The sequence below is a fragment of the Simochromis diagramma genome, unplaced genomic scaffold (genome assembly GCF_900408965.1).
Source record: "Simochromis diagramma unplaced genomic scaffold, fSimDia1.1 OVJJ01000107.1, whole genome shotgun sequence".
Taxonomy (NCBI): domain Eukaryota; kingdom Metazoa; phylum Chordata; class Actinopteri; order Cichliformes; family Cichlidae; genus Simochromis; species Simochromis diagramma.
Window position 1 is genome coordinate 8,677,330 of NW_024387209.1, and position 19,245 is coordinate 8,696,574.

The window sequence follows — 19,245 nt, forward strand, 5'->3', positions numbered from 1 at the left end:
AGTTTATTTGAGTGAATCTGAAGTCTTGTTAAATGTTTATTGCTAAAACTGAGCTCTGGCACAGAAAAGAGGTTTGCATTAAAAAAAAAAAAAGACAATACTTACTAACACTACAACAACTCCAACTGCCTTCAGTTTACTGTGACTTCCCTGTATAGAGTCTACGATATCCCTAGCTCTCCAAGTGAAGTATCTACATGAATATTTAGACAGTACCATCCATCAAGAAGGAAACACACCACATCAAACGTGGCTATAGTAAGATTTACGCCTTTCTTACCTAACCCAGATATGCATGAATTGGATGTCCTTTTACCTTCAGACTTGCTTTAACTCTTCCTGGCACAGCATTGATTCTTTTGTTGCCCAAAAAATAAGTCCAAGTTGCTGGAAACTTTTGGACCATGTTGAAATGACAGCATCAAACAGTTACTGCTGATTTGTTGGCTGCACATCCATGATGCCAATCTCCTCCTCTCCTCCAGTTTGAGATGATTTTGAGCTTTGTGACATGTTGTGTTATCCTGCTGGAAGCAGCCATCAGAATATGATAAACTGTGTCAAAAGGTTGATTCTGTTCATCTGGACGTAGCGTTTTCGGTGGGAGAAACGTTTCCCCAACCTATATGATCAAGGAACTGACCTCCCAGCCCATTGTTCATTCAGTGGGCTGGTTTCAGTCATTATGCAATGAACTGTTTATAAGATTTTTGTTCTTTTGTTAGTTTTGTCACAGTTTTTCTGTCAGAGTTAGAGGTGGACATTAGATGGACATTAAATCAGCCCAGAACCAACATGGGTCACAGGTGATCTGGTGGATGTTAGAAGGTTAAAGATTTTAAATTTGTCACTTTTAAAAGGTCCGCAGATGCCCTACAACTGTACAGCAGCCTAACAACCAAAAACCATAATGTCAAAATTTCACAGAAGCACAAAAACATGCAGCACCCTTTTAATTCCCCAAAACGTTCGATGATGCTGGTCCTTAGGTGATTTCATCGTCTACATGCATGACATTAAAACCTTTCTACACACATAATCAGGTTCAGACTTGATTTGTTCAAACTTACAGTTAATTTGCAAAACATCTGTGAAACGTGCAGTTAAAACTTTTAGGACCACATTTATGAACATGCAGAGGTGCAACCACAGCTCCAGCAGCCAGCGCGAACAGGATCAGTGCTTGAAGGCACACCTGACAGCAGCTGCCAATACAGAGTTTATAAATCATCTCAATATTGACACGAATAATAAAACCAAAGAATAATGCTGAGAGGATTTTTTTTGCCTTTGTTTCCCCAATATGTCTGTAAATACTCACATAGCCACTGTGAGGGTGAAGTTAGTGAAAGGGTGAGGGTAGACAGACGTGACAGAGCAAATAGCTGCTGGAAAAGTGGATATTTTTAAGGAATAAACCAGTAGGATCTCCTCAAGGAGTAAACACCTATCCGGGATGATCCCTTTGGCCTTCCTCCAATCCAAGCACTCCTCTCTTCAAACAAATCAACCCTGGCGAAGCTTACCGCTACACCTGCAGCCTCGAGAACTCCTCGCGCCGTCACCCTCCTCCTGCCGGTGTCAGCTCCAGCACAGCAGCAGGTAAATGTTTATATGATGGGAAAATATTCCCAGGAGAGCAGACAGAGCGCTACGCTTTCATCGAGCTGAACGGGAGAGAGAGAGAGAGAGGGAGGGAGGGCTGTAATCCCTCCCGATCCCACTTAATCCCAGGCAAGTGAGCCGCCTGCCTCTGGCCACCGGAAACCTGTTCCTCCCTCACTGGCTGGCTGGTTGCTGCTGAGCTGCCAAATCTTCTTAACTTTTTCAGCTTCTATCAACACACACGGAGGAGGGCTGAAAGAAAAGGGAGAAGCAGTTACTTCAAGAGAAACGAGAGAGTTTATGAATGTTACATTGCACTTTTTCTACAATAAACCATCGGGAAAGTCAACAAAGGACACAGAGGTAGCAGGTTTTAAGGCTGAAAAAGACCTAAAAGAGTAATTAAAGAATCAGATAATCTTCCTCACCAGCTGGGGGAAGAAAAAAATCTGTCAGGAGTGAATATAATCTCCTGATTGGTAATCCAATTCCTACTGAAAATCAACAAGATCTCCCCTCCCTCCACATGAAAACAGGTCTAAGGCATCTCATTGTACCCAAAACACTGAGATTATTGTTTAAGGATCTGGATACGCCGGATGGATTTTCCCCCTTCCAGCAGAAAAAAAAGAGCAGTGATGCCAGTGGGATTTATTGAGCCACCCTTGACATGCAAAAAGCTCTTTTTGACCTGTAAAAAAGGAACATCTGTTATTAAAAGTGAAAATCTTCTCAAAATACCTTCCAACTATGACCTTTCCTACAAAAACAGTTATAGTGAGTAACTGTTTTAAGAAGTACTGAAAAAAGACAGTTTAGACTCCAATTTGCTTAAGTGAAAGTACAAAAGTATATATTTTTATACTTGACAATGAAGTACCTAAAACAAAAGTCCTCATTAGACACATCCACAAGTATGAACCATAATTATTAATTTTTTAAAGTCTATCACATTGTTATTATTCTCCATCTACTTCCCTTGGATCAGATAATCTGCAAGTACAGATTATCATCCGCTGTTATACAGATGATACACCACTATACGTTCCCCTCGTTCAATATTATGGCTTGTCTATATGATGTTAATTACTTCCTTAACCAATCAGTTTCCAAAGTTGAGGTCCTTTCATTAAACTTGAAAGGAGAATCTGTCCTCGATCACAAGGAATTCCACCTGTACCCTGGGTGTGATGACCAAGGTCTCCAACTAAGAAATGTTGCACATTAAAATATTTTCCATCGCAAACAGAACATGCCTTCTTCTCATCGTGTTTGGACTGTTGAAAATTTCTTGAATTCCACCTCCGGCATCCAGCTCATTTAAAACTCAGTAACTTTACCAAAATCAAAGGATCAAATGCACCACACTCATTACACTGGATTAAACACAGTGAGACAGTATTGTGTACAAATATTTTGATTATTTATTTATTTTTTGTAGTAGTCTTGAGGAATAGTTCTTCAGGCTCCTTGAAGAACATTTGGCTTAAAAATAAAAGCTTTTCTGTTCTTTTTAGTCCAGTCCTTGTATCTGAACATTTTGTTTGTTTAAGTTTGTTTAAGCCCCTTAACACTACGAATCATTCAGACATAAAAAAGGCACCTAGCTCAATAAATGAGCCAGTGTCATGTTTACACATAACAGACAACTTAGCAAAGAACCCAATTGTTCTTAAGGAGGAGAAACAGGGATAAAAGGCTGAAGTATGCCAAATTACATAAGAACTGGATTGAAACTCTGGTCTGATGGAGAGATATGTACAATATGTACAGTATGAACAGGGGAGGTCAGGAGAGAGGAACCACACAAGCACCATCAGATTTTGATCACCCGTGTAATACCATTTAAAAACATCTGATTGGTGACTGTTTCCGTCTTTAGCATATAATAATAAATAAATAATGCCAAACACACAAATATTGATTTTCAAGCTTGTTAAAATTGGATGAATTGTTTTTGCTCTTGTATGTTTACATGTTTTATTAAATCACTGCACCGTTTTCCGAGCAACATACAACAAAAACCTAAATCAAAATACAAACAAATGAAGGGTGGGTCAAGACTTTTGCACAGCACTATATAGAAAGAAATCTTTTATTACGAGCATGGACTTGATTCCACCTACAATACAAATTTACTGAGAACCTCCAAAATTTTCCCACAGTTAGCAGAGGACCTAAGCCCACCATCTACTTTCAAATGACTCCTTAAAATGTACTTTTCCTTGTTTTGTGTTTGTAATTCCTGATTTTTCTCTGTGAGGACAACTTGACAGTTACCTGTTTGACAGTGGAGGATGTAAGATTGTGAGTTGCAATTTCAAGTTAAAAAATCTCAAACATGTATATGGTTATTTGAGATTGTACATACAAGTGACAGTATTTTACAATCAGTTCTGTAGGATTGTCATTTTTTTTCTTGTGTTCAGATTTTTTGTTACAAATTTTTAAATAAAATATAAATATTGCAATTACTGAGAATATCTTTTTTTTTATTATATTAAAATATCATTTTGAGTATATATGCAGGGTTGCTCCTCTATATTTTTCAACTCATTATGTGTGAAGTTGACCACTTTGTACAAAAGGAAAAAAAAGACGAAACAGCAGGCATACGGATAAATTCCAGTTTAAGGAAAAGGCTGCAAATGACATGCATTTAGTTTTACTAAATTATATGTGCAATTTAAAACTGATTTTAAAAAAATACAAATAAAATGTAGATTCAATGAAATGTTATATATTTGATGTGGAACATGACTATCGTTATTATTATTCCAATACAGTATCCAAATTTTTGCTGGGTTACTTTTAACATTCACATGTATGTGAAAATAAATACGTTGCCAAGTTTAGCAAAAAGAAAAGAAGTTTACATTTTAGCAGCCTGTGGTGCCTGTAACAGGAGAGCTTTTTTTTTTTTTTATTAATCATGAATTCTTCACAAAGTTTTATACCCCATCTCACAAGATGATAAAGTTGCAGAAGCAATCATGAGAGCTAGTATGCAACAGACGTAACGTTTGCCAGTGATGCACAGTGTGTGAATGCTTGACTGTGGCTGACCCATCAACACGTTACAAAGAGCATGAGATTCAGGCTTTTCATTGGGACTTAAATATAGATTATTTTTTAAATTTTCAAATTTAATAAAAAAAATAAATAAAAAATTACCATTTCAGTACTTTCAACTGTACAGTGTGATATAACTTACAAAAAACATAAAAAATTTCTATTTATATTTGCACACAGGAAGCCCATATGATTTTATTTTAAATAAGAGAACTGGATTATTGCATTTTAATTAAAAATTTCATTAAAAAAAAAAATATATATATACTCAAATTTGGAAAACGTTACTTTGTAGAATAGCATTTTCATTTACAAGTTTTCAATCACTAGCTGCTTTTCCACCACAGCACCCAGGTCCTCTCGTAGGAACTCGAGCCAGAAATGTCTTGCAGAAGAATTCATTCACCTCCCACAAAAGTCACTGGAGCCGAGTCGAGTAGCCTGATTGCAGCAACATCTCCACGATAAGTGGGTGCGAAGGAAGGAAGGAAGGCAGACAATGGAGGCAAAACACCTAAGTGGATTTCCACCAAAATGATTTTATTGCCCTTTGTCATCAACTAAAAGTACAACACGTTTGACATTGTGCAAAAGACACAGGTGGGCCCGTTGACAAAACAGCCGTTGGTGCAGTTGGTTAACCAGCTGCAGGGTTTAAAACATCAGCGCTTCCTTCAGTTTACACTTAGCACAAAAACACTCCACTCAGTCTGGACTAAATAAAGTCAGTCAGTGTGTGAACAACCACTACATCAGTAATCTGGTTTCAAAGTCAGCCGCGTCGCTGTCAGAAAAAACTGTTTTCATAGGCAGCAGTGAATCATGTCAGCCTTCAAATTTAAGCTGAATAAAATATACAAGAGATGATGCTGAAGAACACCCGAGGGCGCCTTCTCTAGTCAGTGAAATAAGAACAGAGCCTGGCTTAAACATCAAATAAATGTTAAACCCAAAGGCTAAAGTGTGTAGGATGCATTCTAGGGATGAACTCGGTGAACTCGAAAAAAAGACAATACTGCTTCATTTCCACGAGGATCGGGCACATTTGGGCTCATGAACACAGACGGAAGATTATAAAATGATTTTTACTTCACGTGTGAGGACCACACTTCACCTCAGATACAAGCAGCAACATCATCACATATCAGTTTAGGTTCAACAGTATAAGAAGTTCCCATGAGCAAGTTTAAATTTTACAACCTCTGACAAACAATTTTCTGCTTGATTTTCGAATATCCTGCAGGGCGAGAGCAGCGGCTTTACCTCTGATCTGCTGCTATTTCTATTGTCGAAACTATCAGACCAGGGCATGAACCGCAACAAAAGAAAGAATCCCCTCTTAATCCCCTTTTAAAGTGGCATGTGTGACGCAGATCACAAGTAAGCAACAGTGCCTGATGGTTGGGGGTGGGGGGCAGCATTAGCAGATGGTGTGAAGCTTTGAACTCTATTATATCTATAACAGCAACGTTAAAGCTGCCTGCTTCTCGGCTCAGACATCACTCGCAAAAGGCAAAATACACATTTCTGTCCTTCTTGTGATTAAATCAGAATTCACATTGGACCGCTTGCATGGATTATTTTGCAGATCAGTGAGGTTTAGACCTTTAGCTGGTGGTTAGTTTCCTTCCTTGGCTGTGTGGCCTGCCTCCACATGATTAATAGAAACACTGTCAGGATATTTGCAGCTTCCTGCAGCATACAAATCAAACGTCTCTGCATACTGCTAAAGGACGATTTCTACAAACAATCCAGCAAAATGAGTTTCTGCAAACATTTCAAACAAGAAATGAACAAAGGAGATGCTAAATATGTCTTCACATTAGGGAAAGGTTACAGACACTGCTGATTTGCATAAAGCTAAAAAGTGTAAACACAGAGCGAGGAAGTGGATGGCTAGTTGCTCAAAATGAAGCAGTGATGAACAAGAAAGCTTCTCAGGTGGTAAGAAAGAGCGGAAACAAGCCGTCAGGTAGCGTTAATACAACATAAGTGAATTGTACAATGTCACTGTCATTGTACTGTAAAAAAACAAAACAAAACAAAACAAAACAAAAAAAAAAAAAACTTTTATCTCTAAAAAGCAGAAGGAATTTTCAGCTTTTTTGGGAATAACATTTAAAAAAAAAAAAACAAACAAACCCACATCTTGTCCTCAACTCCTAAGATTAAAGATTCGAATTGTTATTTTATTTTATTTTTTTTTATTAGACTAATAAATAAGACTGTAATAAAGAGCAACACAGGTTCTCCAAAAGCGCCAAATTTCCACTTCCTACCACCACCTTGCAGAGCTGTAAGACTGTCCTGCAAACACTGGGCTCAGAAATACAAACCAAAGACACCTCCTGCAAAACGCTGTCAATGAAAAGACATTTCTGTGGACTGAATAATGAATAGCTCATCTTAAAAAAACAAACAAAAAAACATTAAATACACATTTTTCCTCTGGCCTGCAGTGCTGGTTGTTTTTTAATTGTTTCCTCTAAAGGTATAAGTCTTCTCTTTAATCTTATGAACATAAAACAAACCAGGTGGCACTGCACACCTTGTGGTGCTCAAGACATTAAGAAGTCTTGAAAACTCATCAATTTCTAGACTACAGGAACTATGGTCGTTCTTCCAACCACCACTGCTCCCAGTACACCTGGAAATGGATCCCTGTGCAGAAAGAAGTATCATATGACAAACATGGACGGCAGCCGCTTGGCTGAGCTCTGATGTTAGCTTGTTTGGTCTGTAGGTGGTCAAAGAAAATAGTTCCACCATTTTATTAAAATACCCAGATCATGATTTCTAAAATTAGACCTCATTTCTGAAGCCTCGTTAATGGTAACAGAACCTGCTGTGTAGACGATTAAAGTCACGGCTCTGTAACCAGTAACATGCTGGTGTTAGCAGAAGCAGGAAGTAAATTAAGCTTTTTCCAGAAAGTCTTTTCAGGATCTGTTTTGATGATATGTCAGAAAATTAGTTCAGGTAAAGACCCACATGATCGCAAATGTGCTTCTGTAATTGAGCCAAAGACTCCAAAGTGGTGGTGAAGTCGCTTTTGATTTTACCTTAGATACCACTTTTAAATGGCATGAAAAGCAACTAAATCCTCATCAAGTCAGCAGCTGCTGTGAGTGACAGTGATGTGAGGCGAGATGAGGTGAAACAAAAAGTTTTTCAGTCTTACTTACAAGATATTTAAATGCATTTGCTTTGCTGCTTTGAGCACCACAAGTTGATCATCTCTACAGCTGATATCCCCCAAAAAACAGACACCTAATAATGTATGCACTAAAGGCCAGAGGAAGGATACGCATTTTAAATGTAATAGTCTGAGGTTATGTTCAGAGGACGTGTGAGTACGCTTTCAAGTCAACAATCCGGCTGAAGCTTGCGCTTCAAATGAAGAAATAAAAAAAAATCTTTATAAGCAACAGTTTAGATTCAGGTCCATTCACTGATGCTGTAACACGTTCTTTCTTTAAATACAGTATGAAAATGGGCTGTCAGCTCGCCCAGATAAATCCTCTCCAAAGAAACTTTGAACAAGTGTCAGTTTTACTTGCAAAAAAAAAAAAAAAAAAAAAAAAAACTTCCTTCAGGACCATCTCCCCCCCTGCAGTGCCTAACAGCCACTAACCGTAGGCATCCATCTTAGATTATAAAGTTTATGAATCCACAGTTTATAGAGTTACTTCCTCTTCATGTAGCTTTCACTGAAAATAATTCATGTTTCCAGATTTACTGTTTTTTTTTTTTAAGATTAAAAATTTTAAGGAGAAAAAATGAGGTCCGGTATCCCACAGACAAACTTTACACTCCCTCCCTGCTAAAGGTGATTTAATAACAGTCATCTTTATTCCCCAACTCCACCAACATGGATGGTGTGACTGTGCTCGCGTCTGTCATCACGGCCACATTTCTACCTTCATCACCTGTGGATGATGAGTGTTTCAGGGAGGGAGGGTCTGTGACGGGATGTGTCCAAGCAGCATTCGACGACCTGTTCTTATGACCCCTCCTCCTCCCTGTCAGTCATCCTCATGCCCGGCTACTGGAGCTGAGAGGAGGGGAGTGGAAAAGCAGGAGCATGAAGGTCACCGAGGACGTAGCAGCAGTCTTGTCTTAAGTGACCTTCTCATGCTGGATCTGGTAGTAGCAGGCCTGCAGGGGGGAGAGATACCTGAGTGATCTAAAAGTTTTGAAACGCTTGCAGACAAAGCAGCGTGAGCTGCATGTGCGTTACCTTGAGGGTGGTGAACATGATGCCGTGTTCTCCGTGCTGGACGCAGGGGTCCATCAGGTCTTCGATCAGACTGACCTCAGAACCGAGGTTCCTGATACTGAAGAGAGAAAGAAAAAAAAAAAAAAGCCAACCTTTGAGTCAGATCTGCTCGTTGCTCGTCATGTCCAGTTTCTCGTATTGTACCAAGGCTGTGACGCTAAAAGAGTCCACCGTGAGGTGCCATATGTGGACCTAGCAAATGGTAGCCACTAGCTCTTCTGCTCTGCCTCATTTTCACTCATTTCAGCCACTGAGCTGAATTTCTTGACCATGTTTGATGATGGATTATCTGACAAATATAAAATGACTCACTCTTTGCTAAAAGACAATCCAAGACATTTGTTTCTCATGTGTATGTGTGTACTGTATGGGGATACGCTCCACACTCGCATACCACAAAGTCATTAGGTACACCTTCCTAGTTCAAGGTTTGACCCTCTTCTTGGTTCAGAGCTTCTTTCACTCTTCATGGCATAGATTCAACAAGGTGCTGGAAACATTGCTTAGAGATTATGGTCCTGACACATTGATATGAGGCAGTAAGGCCAAATTCTGACTGTAATGTTGGTGAAACCAAGACTCATCAGACCAGATGATGTTTTTCCAGTCTTCTATTGTCCAATTTTGGTGAGACTGAGCGATTTGTAGCCAAAGTTTCCTGTTAGTAGCTGAGAGGAGTGGCACCTGGTGTGGTTTTGTGCTGCTGTCGATGTAGTCTTCTGCTTACGTGGTTGTAACAAGTTGTTAATTGAGTTACTGTTGCTTTACTATCAGTTTGAAGGAGTCTGGCATCAGCAAGACATTTTCACTGCTGCTCAATGGATTATTTTCTTTTTCAGACCTCTAGAGACCAAAATATGTGTTGGGGAAAATCTAGATCAGCAGTTTCTGAAATGCTCAGAATAACCACCATGCCACATAAAATCACTGAAGTGATCCTTCTTCCTTATTCTGATGCTCAGTTTGAACTCGAGCACGTCTCCATACTTAAAAGCATGCGACTGGCTGATTAGATATTTGCATTAATGAGCAGTTGATCAGGTGTGCCTAATGAAGTGGCCAATGAGTGCACATGTTCTCATGTTTACAGTGCAAACTCCGTTCTGTGAAGCATGTCACTGATCTGCTACAACTGTCAAGTCATTTGAGAGCAGCTGGGATGGGTGTAGGTCTTTGAATAAGTTGAACAGCAGTATTATTGACTAAAATTGCCTTCCCCACCATCACGTAGAACAACCTCCACATTTAAGAAGCTGAAACCTAAAACTTTTGGTTATGCTTACAAAAATAGCAAAAGCCCTTGCAGTTTTTTTTAAGCCATTCTCCACTGCTTGTGTTTCTGCCCACACCTCATTATCGCCATTTATTTCTGTAAATGTGTGCATTACTGTGCTTTTTTTGTGGTTCAATGCTCACCGCGCTCGTAGTACTACATAGAGGAAGACAGGGAAGAGGTCGTCCATGGACCACAGGAAGTCCTGCTTCAGAAGCGCCTGGACCTCCTGTGTGATCTCCTCGAAAGTAAGCTGGATCACCTGCAGCTTGTCTGATGGCGTGAAAGTTGTGCTGCAAAAGAAAAGAGGACTTCTAGATGAAGGATGAAGGAACCAACCACTGCCCCTCCCCTCTGCTGTATTTACTTTAAAAGTATTAGAAGTCGTTGAATGGAGCCGTACCTGATCTGCTGTAGTGTTTCCACTGCAGAAGCAAAGCAGGCGTCTTTGGTGCTGGAGATGACCTGGACAAGTCGCACAGCAGAACAAACACGCTTTACATCTTTATAACAATAATGGATGCAAACAACATCCCCTCACCCCCTTTGTTTTTAAAAAAGTACTACAGAAATAAAATTCTTAACAACAGTAAGGAGACTTAAAAGACTGAACTGAGGGATCACTACCAATTTAAACCCATCATAAAAATGACCTAAACAGGATCTTTTACCTTTGAGATGAATTGTCTTTAACAGTGTCATGTGTAAATTAGCAAATATTTAACTTAAGATTAAGATTAAGTAAAAAGAAAAAAAATCCAAAACAAAACAAGTTAAAAGAAATTAACAAACACAATCAATGTCAGCACAGCCCCAAAACATCTGAGCTAGTTTTGGAAAATATGAACAAAATGATACCTGTTGCTTCTCGCCAGGCGCAGGCAAAGATGCTGGGATGGAAACGGGCCAAAACTTTCTGACAGGAGGAAAACAGAAGAAGAAGAAGTAGTAGTATTTATGGATCTGCATAAAATAAAAACAAACTCTTCTACAACCGCATGTTCAGCTCTGACGTACTGCTGGACGCCCAGGAAGGCGAGCAGGGCGAGGTCGGGCTGCTTGTTGAGGCGCAGGACGCACTCCCAGTACACGTCGTCCTCTCTCTCCTTGTCCAGGGCGTAGAGGGTGAAGAGCGGCGGGTAGAGACGGGGCAGGAGGACAGGAAGCAGCAGAGCTGAGCTGCTCACCACGCGGCTGGAACACAAACACACGGAGGAAGTCGTTAATAACCAGAGCCCGCTCACCAGAGATATGGCAGCAGCGGGACGTGGATCCATCCTTACGCAGGTTTGGGAGACTCTGGCAGGGCATCAGTGGAATTGGGCTCATTCTTCTCCTGCAGGTCGGTGGTCGGCTCTGGGATTACACCGCCCTCTTCTGGCAGGTCTGGGAATAAAAATCTGAACCAAAGCAAAGAAAAACATACAATAAAATCGTGTAGAGTCATGTAGAGAAATGTTTATTTGCCTTTGAAATCAATAAGCTCATCTCACAGTTTCCCCCTCCTCTCCGCATTAATGACAGCCTGAGGACATTATGAGGCTATCTTGGCTGTTATGCAGACATGAAGGACATTGGATCCATTCACAGTGACTACCTGACAATCAGGAAGATGCGGTTGAGGTAAGATTTAATCTCGCTGACGGCCTGATGCAGGAGCCGACGGTTGGCGCCAACACCCACGTAGGTCATCCTGTAGACCGCCACCAGGGTCTCCAGCAGCCGACCCAGAGGGTGCAGCGGAGTGTCACACGCCTGGAGGACAAAGGATCATTTTGTTAATGCTGTGCCTGCTCAGGGGTCTCATCGATAACACTTCCTTTAATGCTCTGCAACACTCTGATCAGGTAAACAAGACGACCAGAATTTGCTGCCCATTCATTTTTATTCAGCGTTAATGATTTTGAGCTTTAGCTGTTAAAAGTATATGTGTAGACTTATTCATTTAGGACTTTCAGTTTTATGTTGCTATGGTCGTATTTCTCATGATTGTTTGAATTATTACAAACCAGTCAGTGAATGCTCTAATCAAGAAAAAAAAAAAGAAAAAAAAAAAAAAAATCAATCAGCACAATAATCATTAGTTGCAGCCAGTTAAAGAGCTCCAATATACTCTAAAAACCTGTTTGCAGGTTAGTATATCAGCAGTTGTTATTGCCACCGGTACTTTTACTTCGTCGACTCGGTGAACCCACCTTGATTAGGTAGAGGCGGATGGCGTTGTATCTGTCCATGGTGATCGGCCCTACGTGCTGCGGGATGACTTCCAGACTCTCCAGCATTTTGTTGTGAGATCGAGACAAAACCTCCGGACTGGGATGCACAAACATTGGGAATCTTAGATTCGAGATCTGGACTTCTTTAAGTTACTTGAAGACGTTTCACCTCTCATCCGAGAAGCTTCTTCAGTTCTAAGGTCAAATGGTGGAGAGTCCCAGATATAAACCTAGTGGGAGTATCCCCCCCACAGAGGGACAAAAGAACCCCCTGATGATCCTCTAATCGCCTGAGCCAAGGTGTGAAACTGGGTGTGGGTCCCAATCAGCCAGAGTTTCGGGTGAGCTCATTGTGAAACCTGGCCCCACCTAATCATGCAAATTCCTGAGATCAGATGGCCCAGGATGTGAGTGGGCGTTAAGGCGTCTGGGAAGGGATCTCAAAACTGGATTATAGATGGCAGACAGTTGGTGTCGTAAACTGAGACTCAGCAGTCTCAGTTTACGACACCAGCAGTCCATCTGCATCTTAAGGATAAAGGACACTCTTTTGAGGATGCCAATGTTCACATTTTGGACAGAGAGGACAGATGGTTTGAAAGAGGAGTGAAAGAAGCCATCTATGTCCACTGTGAGCGACCATCTTTGAACAGAGGCGGTGGTTTACGACACCAACTGTCTGCCATCTATAATCCAGTTTTGAGTTCCCTCCCCAGACGCCTTAACGCCCACTCACATCCTGGGCCATCTGACCTCAGGAATTCGCATGATAAGGTGGGGCCAGGTTTCACAATGAGCTCACCCGAAACCCTGGCTGATTGGGACCCACACCCAGTTTCACACCTTGGCTCAGGCGATTAGAGGATCATCAGGCGGTCCTTTTGTCCCTCTGCGGGGGGATACTCCCACTAGGTTTATATCTGGGACTCTCCACCATTTGACCTTTGAACTGAAGAAGCTTCTCGGATGAGAGGTGAAACGTCTTCAAGTAACTTAAAGAAGTCCAGACGCTTTTCTTTGCAAGCTCCTTTAACTACGATGACCTGGATGACTGAGAACCTTCACAGACTTAGATTCGAGATGTTTTTACTTCAACGGGAAGTTTTATGACCAATAAGAAGGCGTCAGGTGGTACCTGTCCAGGATGTGTCGCCGGCTGGTGGTGAGGGCAACAGCAATGTTCTCCCAGGCCTTTTCGGGCTCCCCTCGGCCCGGAGCCTCACAGCCCAGCTGACTCCAACACTCCTCGAAAACCGCCGGCCACTTATCCTCGGCGCACACACACAGATGACCCAGCTTCCTGCCGCATCAACAAACAATATAAAGTATATACAGACAAATTAAAGTTTGCTTTAACAAACATGAGACCACTCATGAGCTTACATGGCTTGGGTCTTGTCCTTGTCGGTGTCGAACAGGTGTGGTTTAAAGTAGGAGCCTGTCACTTTGAGACCAGAGCCCCATTCGCCATTGAAGGAGCCCTCCAGGTAGTCACCATTGGGCATGGTCAGCACGCCCTGAGGGAGAGCCAGGACATTTAATAACAAGTACTTGCACTCGGTATTAGATTTAGAAGAAAAAATTAAAAGTATTCATATTTAGTTACCTTTCCACTGAGGGTCCAGTCGTCTGAGAATTCGCCCTCGTACGTCGTGTCGTCCTCTGACAGAAGGACACCAGTGCCCTGAAAGAGTCATCATCTCCCATTTTAAACACACATTTATTATGTGTACATATCATTATATATATATATATATATATATATATATATATATATATATATATATATATATATATATATATATATATATATATGCATATTTATATAATGATATGTGAACCCGGACAATCAGCGCACTAAAAATGTTAATTTATTTCAGTTTTTGCTGAAACTGACGGAGCTGCTTAGGGGTGGGCGATATAAACGATATACGAAAGAAACGATATAAATTTGGCCAACGATAGAGATTTTGACTATACCGTTCTACCGCGATAGCGCATGTTGATGATGTCATCAAGCTGCGCCTATTTTGGTCGAAAGCATCGCAGCGGCTACAACCATTATCGTCTGCAAATTATGCCGACAGTCATAGCAAAGAGATGAAGCACTTTTAAAATATGGGGAAAGCCAAAATGGTAAATGGTAAAAGGCCTGTATTTGTATAGCGCTTTTACTGGTCCCCCCTAGGGACCCCAAAGCGCTTTACACATCCCGTCATCCACCCATTCACACACTGGTGGAGGCAAGCTACAGTTGTAGCCACAGCTGCCCTGGGGTAGACTGACAGAAGCGAGGCTGCCATAATAATAATAATAATAATAATAATAATAATAATAATAATAATAATAGATTGGATTTATATAGCGCTTTTCAAAGCACCCAAAGCGCTTTACAATGCCACTATTCATTCACTCTCGCATTCACACACTGGTGGAGGCAATATTGCGCCATCGGCCCTTCTTGCCCAAGGACACAACGACCGAGACTGTCCGAGCCGGGGCTCGAACCGGCAACCTTCCGATTACAAGGCGAACTCCACACTCTTGAGCCACGATCACCCTGCGCTTCCTCTACTTCCCTACCATTGATTCATTAATGTTGAATTCTCTCGCAGCTGCTCTATTCCCATGTTGTTGCAGTATATTAAAAACTAACCTTGTATTGTGGATGAAAAATCTCAGTTGTTCTCCTGACTGAAGTTTGGCCCGTGTATAGTATCCATTAAGCAGTGCGGCTTACCAAAGTTGTACTAAAACATTTTTTAACAGATTTCTGCACGCCCAAATCGGTTTGAGGTCAGTAAGCACAACCAGAATTCATACATAAGGCACACTCTCGATTTGAGAAAATTAAAGGATTTCAAGTGCGCCTTGAAAATACATTATACAGAACAATATATCGTGATATATATCGTTACCGCACGTGCTTCAAATTATACCGCAATATGGATTTTGGGCCATATCGCCCAGCCCTAGAGCTGCTGTTATAGTGTTTGCTACAAGAACACACAAACATTACCAAAAAAAAAAAAAAAAAAAAAAAAAAAAAAAAAAAACGTAACGCAGCTCTGGTACTTACATCATCTACATATATTTGAAGGAAAATGAATAAAAGAATAGAATAAATCTTTGCAAAAATGACTGAATATTATACTACTTTATGATTTATGAATGATTTAAATTGTTCTACTTCAGGGTTTTTCCTGAATATGAAAAAATTGATTTTGTCCCTCCATCAAAAGGAAAATCACCAGAACTGTGGAAAAAAATATTTTTAAGCAGGGTTTAATTTACTTTAGCTTAAAAATGTTGTTATGAATAGTTTTGCTTGTGAGACGGCAAAAATAACAGGAAAATACACAGATTAATGTCATACGCCGAATGACAGATGTGCTTTGAAAAAACATGAAAACTGAAGAACGTCTGCTGTTGTGACACACTGAGACAACTGGGGATAAAACCTCTGAGCTGCTCACCATCATCTTGTTGTCTTTAAAAGCTCCTTCATAGTACAGGCCAAACTGGGTGACCACCACTCCGGTGCCCTGCCGCTGGTGGTCCTGCCACATGCCCATGTACTTCTCTCCTCTGGAAAGCAAACAGACAGCAGCCTGTTTATCCCTTCATATGTGTAATATCAGAAAGCTGCCAGTAAATTTATAGGCAAAAGAACTGTCTGAGTGTGGGAATGAGCGTACTTGGTGATATCGTCAAACACTCCATAGCCGGTCTTCTTGTCCTGCAGCCACTGACCAATGAAGACGCTGGGGGACGAGGTGTTCAGCTTGCCACTGCGCAGCATGCCGTGACCGTGCCGCACGCCCTCCTGAAAGGACCCGTCATAAACTTCACCGCTGGCATACCTGCAGTCAGATAGAGGAGGGGTGCTCTCTTACAACACAGCTGTTTTATCTATGACTGAACCTCAATCTCTTCTTTTATTGAGAAATTTCACTGCTAAAATGCCTCCTATGTCGTCTCTGATTTTAAGGAAAGCAAGCAAGAAGAACTTCTTTTATCAGGTGACAACATTTGCTAATGAGAAATCTCCCTCAAAACTGTTATAAGTATGTTTAAATACGGTTGCTGATAGTTAGCTCATCTTCACAAGAAAGAAAGCACACACAGGGTCAAATATATATACACTGCACCTCGACCAGACACGTTTTGTAGCAATCAACATTTCATTGTTTGGTTCCTTGGCATGGATCCGGCTTTTAAGCATTGTCCACAAATTTTCATGGGTTGGGGCTTTGGGAACACCATTCCAGAAGCTTAATGCTAGCATGCTTTGTCCATTTAATAAAACCAGGTTTGATGTGTGTTTGGGATCATTGTCCTGTTGGAATAACAACTTGTCCAAGTTTCAACAGTCTAGCTGATGATTTGAGATGGAGTTGAAGAATTTGGAGGTATTCCTTCCCCTTTGTGCAATATACCAGTACCACTGATACCAGTAATACTGGCAGCAATACAGCCCCAGAGCATGATGATATCCCCACCATGTTTGACAGGTGGCACAGTGCTCTTAGGTTTGAAAGCCTCACCTTTACTCCTCCAAACATGAGTCTTGTCATTGTGGTCAAAAAGTTAAATCTTTGTGTCGTCTGACCATAAAACATTTTTCTAGAAGGCATTTGGCTCGTTAATGTGGGCATTTTCTTTTTTGATCAACACCCTCTCAGTCCATGGTGATGTTCTTCGCTGTGGACAGTGATGCTGGTGACTTCCACATTGTTTTGAGAATTGGTCAAACTAATGAGGCAAACGTATAGAGAAACTACCAGTTGTAGTCAATCATAATCACTAATGAGAAGTTAATAGGTCTTAGCCTTATTAGGTTAAAGCATTGTAAGTGAATGCATGTATACAGGGAGTGCAGAATTATTAGGCAAGTTGTATTTTTGAGGAATAATGTTATTATTGAACAACAACCATGTTCTCAATGAACCCAAAAAACTCATTAATATCAAAGCTGAATGTTTTTGGAAGTAGTTTTTAGTTTGTTTTTAGTTTTAGCTATTTTAGGGGAATATCTGTGTGTGCAGGTGACTATTACTGTGCATAATTATTAGGCAACTTAACAAAAAACAAATATATACCCATTTCAATTGTTTATTTTTACCAGTGAAACCAATATAACATCTCCACATTCACAAATATACATTTCTGACATTCAAAAACAAAACAAAGACGAATCAGCGACCAATATAGCCACCTTTCTTTGCAAGGACACTCAAAAGCCTGCCATCCATGGATTTTGTCAGTGTTTTGATCTGTTCACCATCAACATTGCGTGCAGCAGCAACCACAGCCTCCCAGACACTGTTCAGAGAGGTGTACTGTTTTCCCTCCTTGTAAATCTCACATTTGATGATGGACCACAGGTTCTCAATGGGGTTCAGATCAGGTGAACAAGGTGGCCATGTCATTAGTTTTTCTTCTTTTATACCCTTTCTTGCCAGCCACGCTGTGGACTACTTGGACGCGTGTGATGGAGCATTGTCCTGCATGAAAATCATGTTTTTCTTGAAGGATGCAGACTTCTTCCTGTACCACTGCTTGAAGAAGGTGTCTTCCAGAAACTGGCAGTAGGACTGGGAGTTGAGCTTGACTCCATCCTCAACCCGAAAAGGCCCCACAAGCTCATCTTTGATGATACCAGCCCAAACCAGTACGCCACCTCCACCTTGCTGGCGTCTGAGTCGGACTGGAGCTCTCTGCCCTTTACCAATCCAGCCACGGGCCCATCCATCTGGCCCATCAAGACTCACTCTCATTTCATCAGTCCATAAAACCTTAGAAAAATCAGTCTCGAGATATTTCTTGGCCCAGTCTTGACGTTTCAGCTTGTGTGTCTTGTTCAGTGGTGGTCGTCTTTCAGCCTTTCTTACCTTGGCCATGTCTCTGAGTATTGCACACCTTGTGCTTTTGGGCACTCCAGTGATGTTGCAGCTCTGAAATATGGCCAAACTGGTGGCAAGTGGCATCTTGGCAGCTGCACGCTTGACTTTTCTCAGTTCATGGGCAGTTATTTTGCGCCTTGGTTTTTCCACACGCTTCTTGCGACCCTGTTGACTATTTTGAATGAAACGCTTGATTGTTCGATGATCACGCTTCAGAAGCTTTGCAATTTTGAGACTGCTGCATCCCTCTGCAAGATATCTCACTATTTTTGACTTTTCTGAGCCTGTCAAGTCCTTCTTTTGACCCATTTTACCAAAGGAAAGGACGTTGCCTAATAATTATGCACACCTGATATAGGGTGTTGATGTCATTAGACCACACCCCTTCTCATTACAGAGATGCACATCACCTAATATGCTTAATTGGTAGTAGGCTTTCGAGCCTATACAGCTTGGAGTAAGACAACATGCATGAAGAGGATGATGTGGACAAAATACTCATTTGCCTAATAATTCTGCACTCCCTGTATACTTGAGCATTTATGTATATGTTAGACCATGTGTGGATTAGAAATCCAAAATGAACTCAGAATTGTACATTAAATCTAGCCAAACATCATCGTAATCATAATAATAGTAATTATAATAAAGGGCATGCTGCTGAAAATAATAAATTTTCATGCTGCTCACCTGTATGTCCCCAGGCCGTGCATCTTGCCATCCTTCCAGTAACCTTGATAGTGGTCGTTCTTGTTCAGCGTCTTATTGGGGGCCACAAACTCACCAAAGCTGCATAAACAAAAGGTCATAAATCACGCTCTCAGGCTTACACACCCACACACAAATTGAACAATTACCATAAACAACTAGGAGATTTTAGGCTCCAGCACTCAC

The 19,245-nt window shown here is 41.0% G+C and overlaps 2 protein-coding genes across 5 annotated transcripts in view; both read right to left on the reverse strand.

The window, feature by feature from the left end:
• Positions 1-8,719, reverse strand: part of mpp4b (membrane palmitoylated protein 4b) — a 31,029-nt gene extending 22,310 nt beyond the window's left edge. For both annotated transcript variants that reach the window (XM_040051436.1, XM_040051437.1), the window contains exons 1-2: positions 8,607-8,719; positions 1,527-1,857 (exon numbers count right to left, since the gene is read on the reverse strand). The gene's annotated coding sequence lies outside the window, so the exon portion shown is untranslated. The remainder of the gene's footprint in view (positions 1-1,526; positions 1,858-8,606) is intronic.
• The window catches only part of als2b (alsin Rho guanine nucleotide exchange factor ALS2 b), a 29,981-nt gene continuing 15,932 nt past the window's right edge, over positions 5,197-19,245 (reverse strand). For all 3 annotated transcript variants that reach the window (XM_040051434.1, XM_040051432.1, XM_040051435.1), the window contains 15 exons: positions 19,042-19,140; positions 16,144-16,308; positions 15,922-16,033; positions 14,052-14,129; positions 13,829-13,962; positions 13,581-13,745; positions 12,425-12,542; positions 11,827-11,984; positions 11,513-11,629; positions 11,247-11,423; positions 11,088-11,145; positions 10,633-10,694; positions 10,373-10,522; positions 8,918-9,014; positions 5,197-8,835 (listed from right to left, as the gene is read on the reverse strand). In XM_040051434.1, coding sequence (XP_039907368.1) covers positions 8,797-8,835; positions 8,918-9,014; positions 10,373-10,522; positions 10,633-10,694; positions 11,088-11,145; positions 11,247-11,423; positions 11,513-11,629; positions 11,827-11,984; positions 12,425-12,542; positions 13,581-13,745; positions 13,829-13,962; positions 14,052-14,129; positions 15,922-16,033; positions 16,144-16,308; positions 19,042-19,140 — 1,729 coding nt within the window. In that variant the 3' untranslated portion in view covers positions 5,197-8,796. The remainder of the gene's footprint in view (positions 8,836-8,917; positions 9,015-10,372; positions 10,523-10,632; positions 10,695-11,087; positions 11,146-11,246; positions 11,424-11,512; positions 11,630-11,826; positions 11,985-12,424; positions 12,543-13,580; positions 13,746-13,828; positions 13,963-14,051; positions 14,130-15,921; positions 16,034-16,143; positions 16,309-19,041; positions 19,141-19,245) is intronic.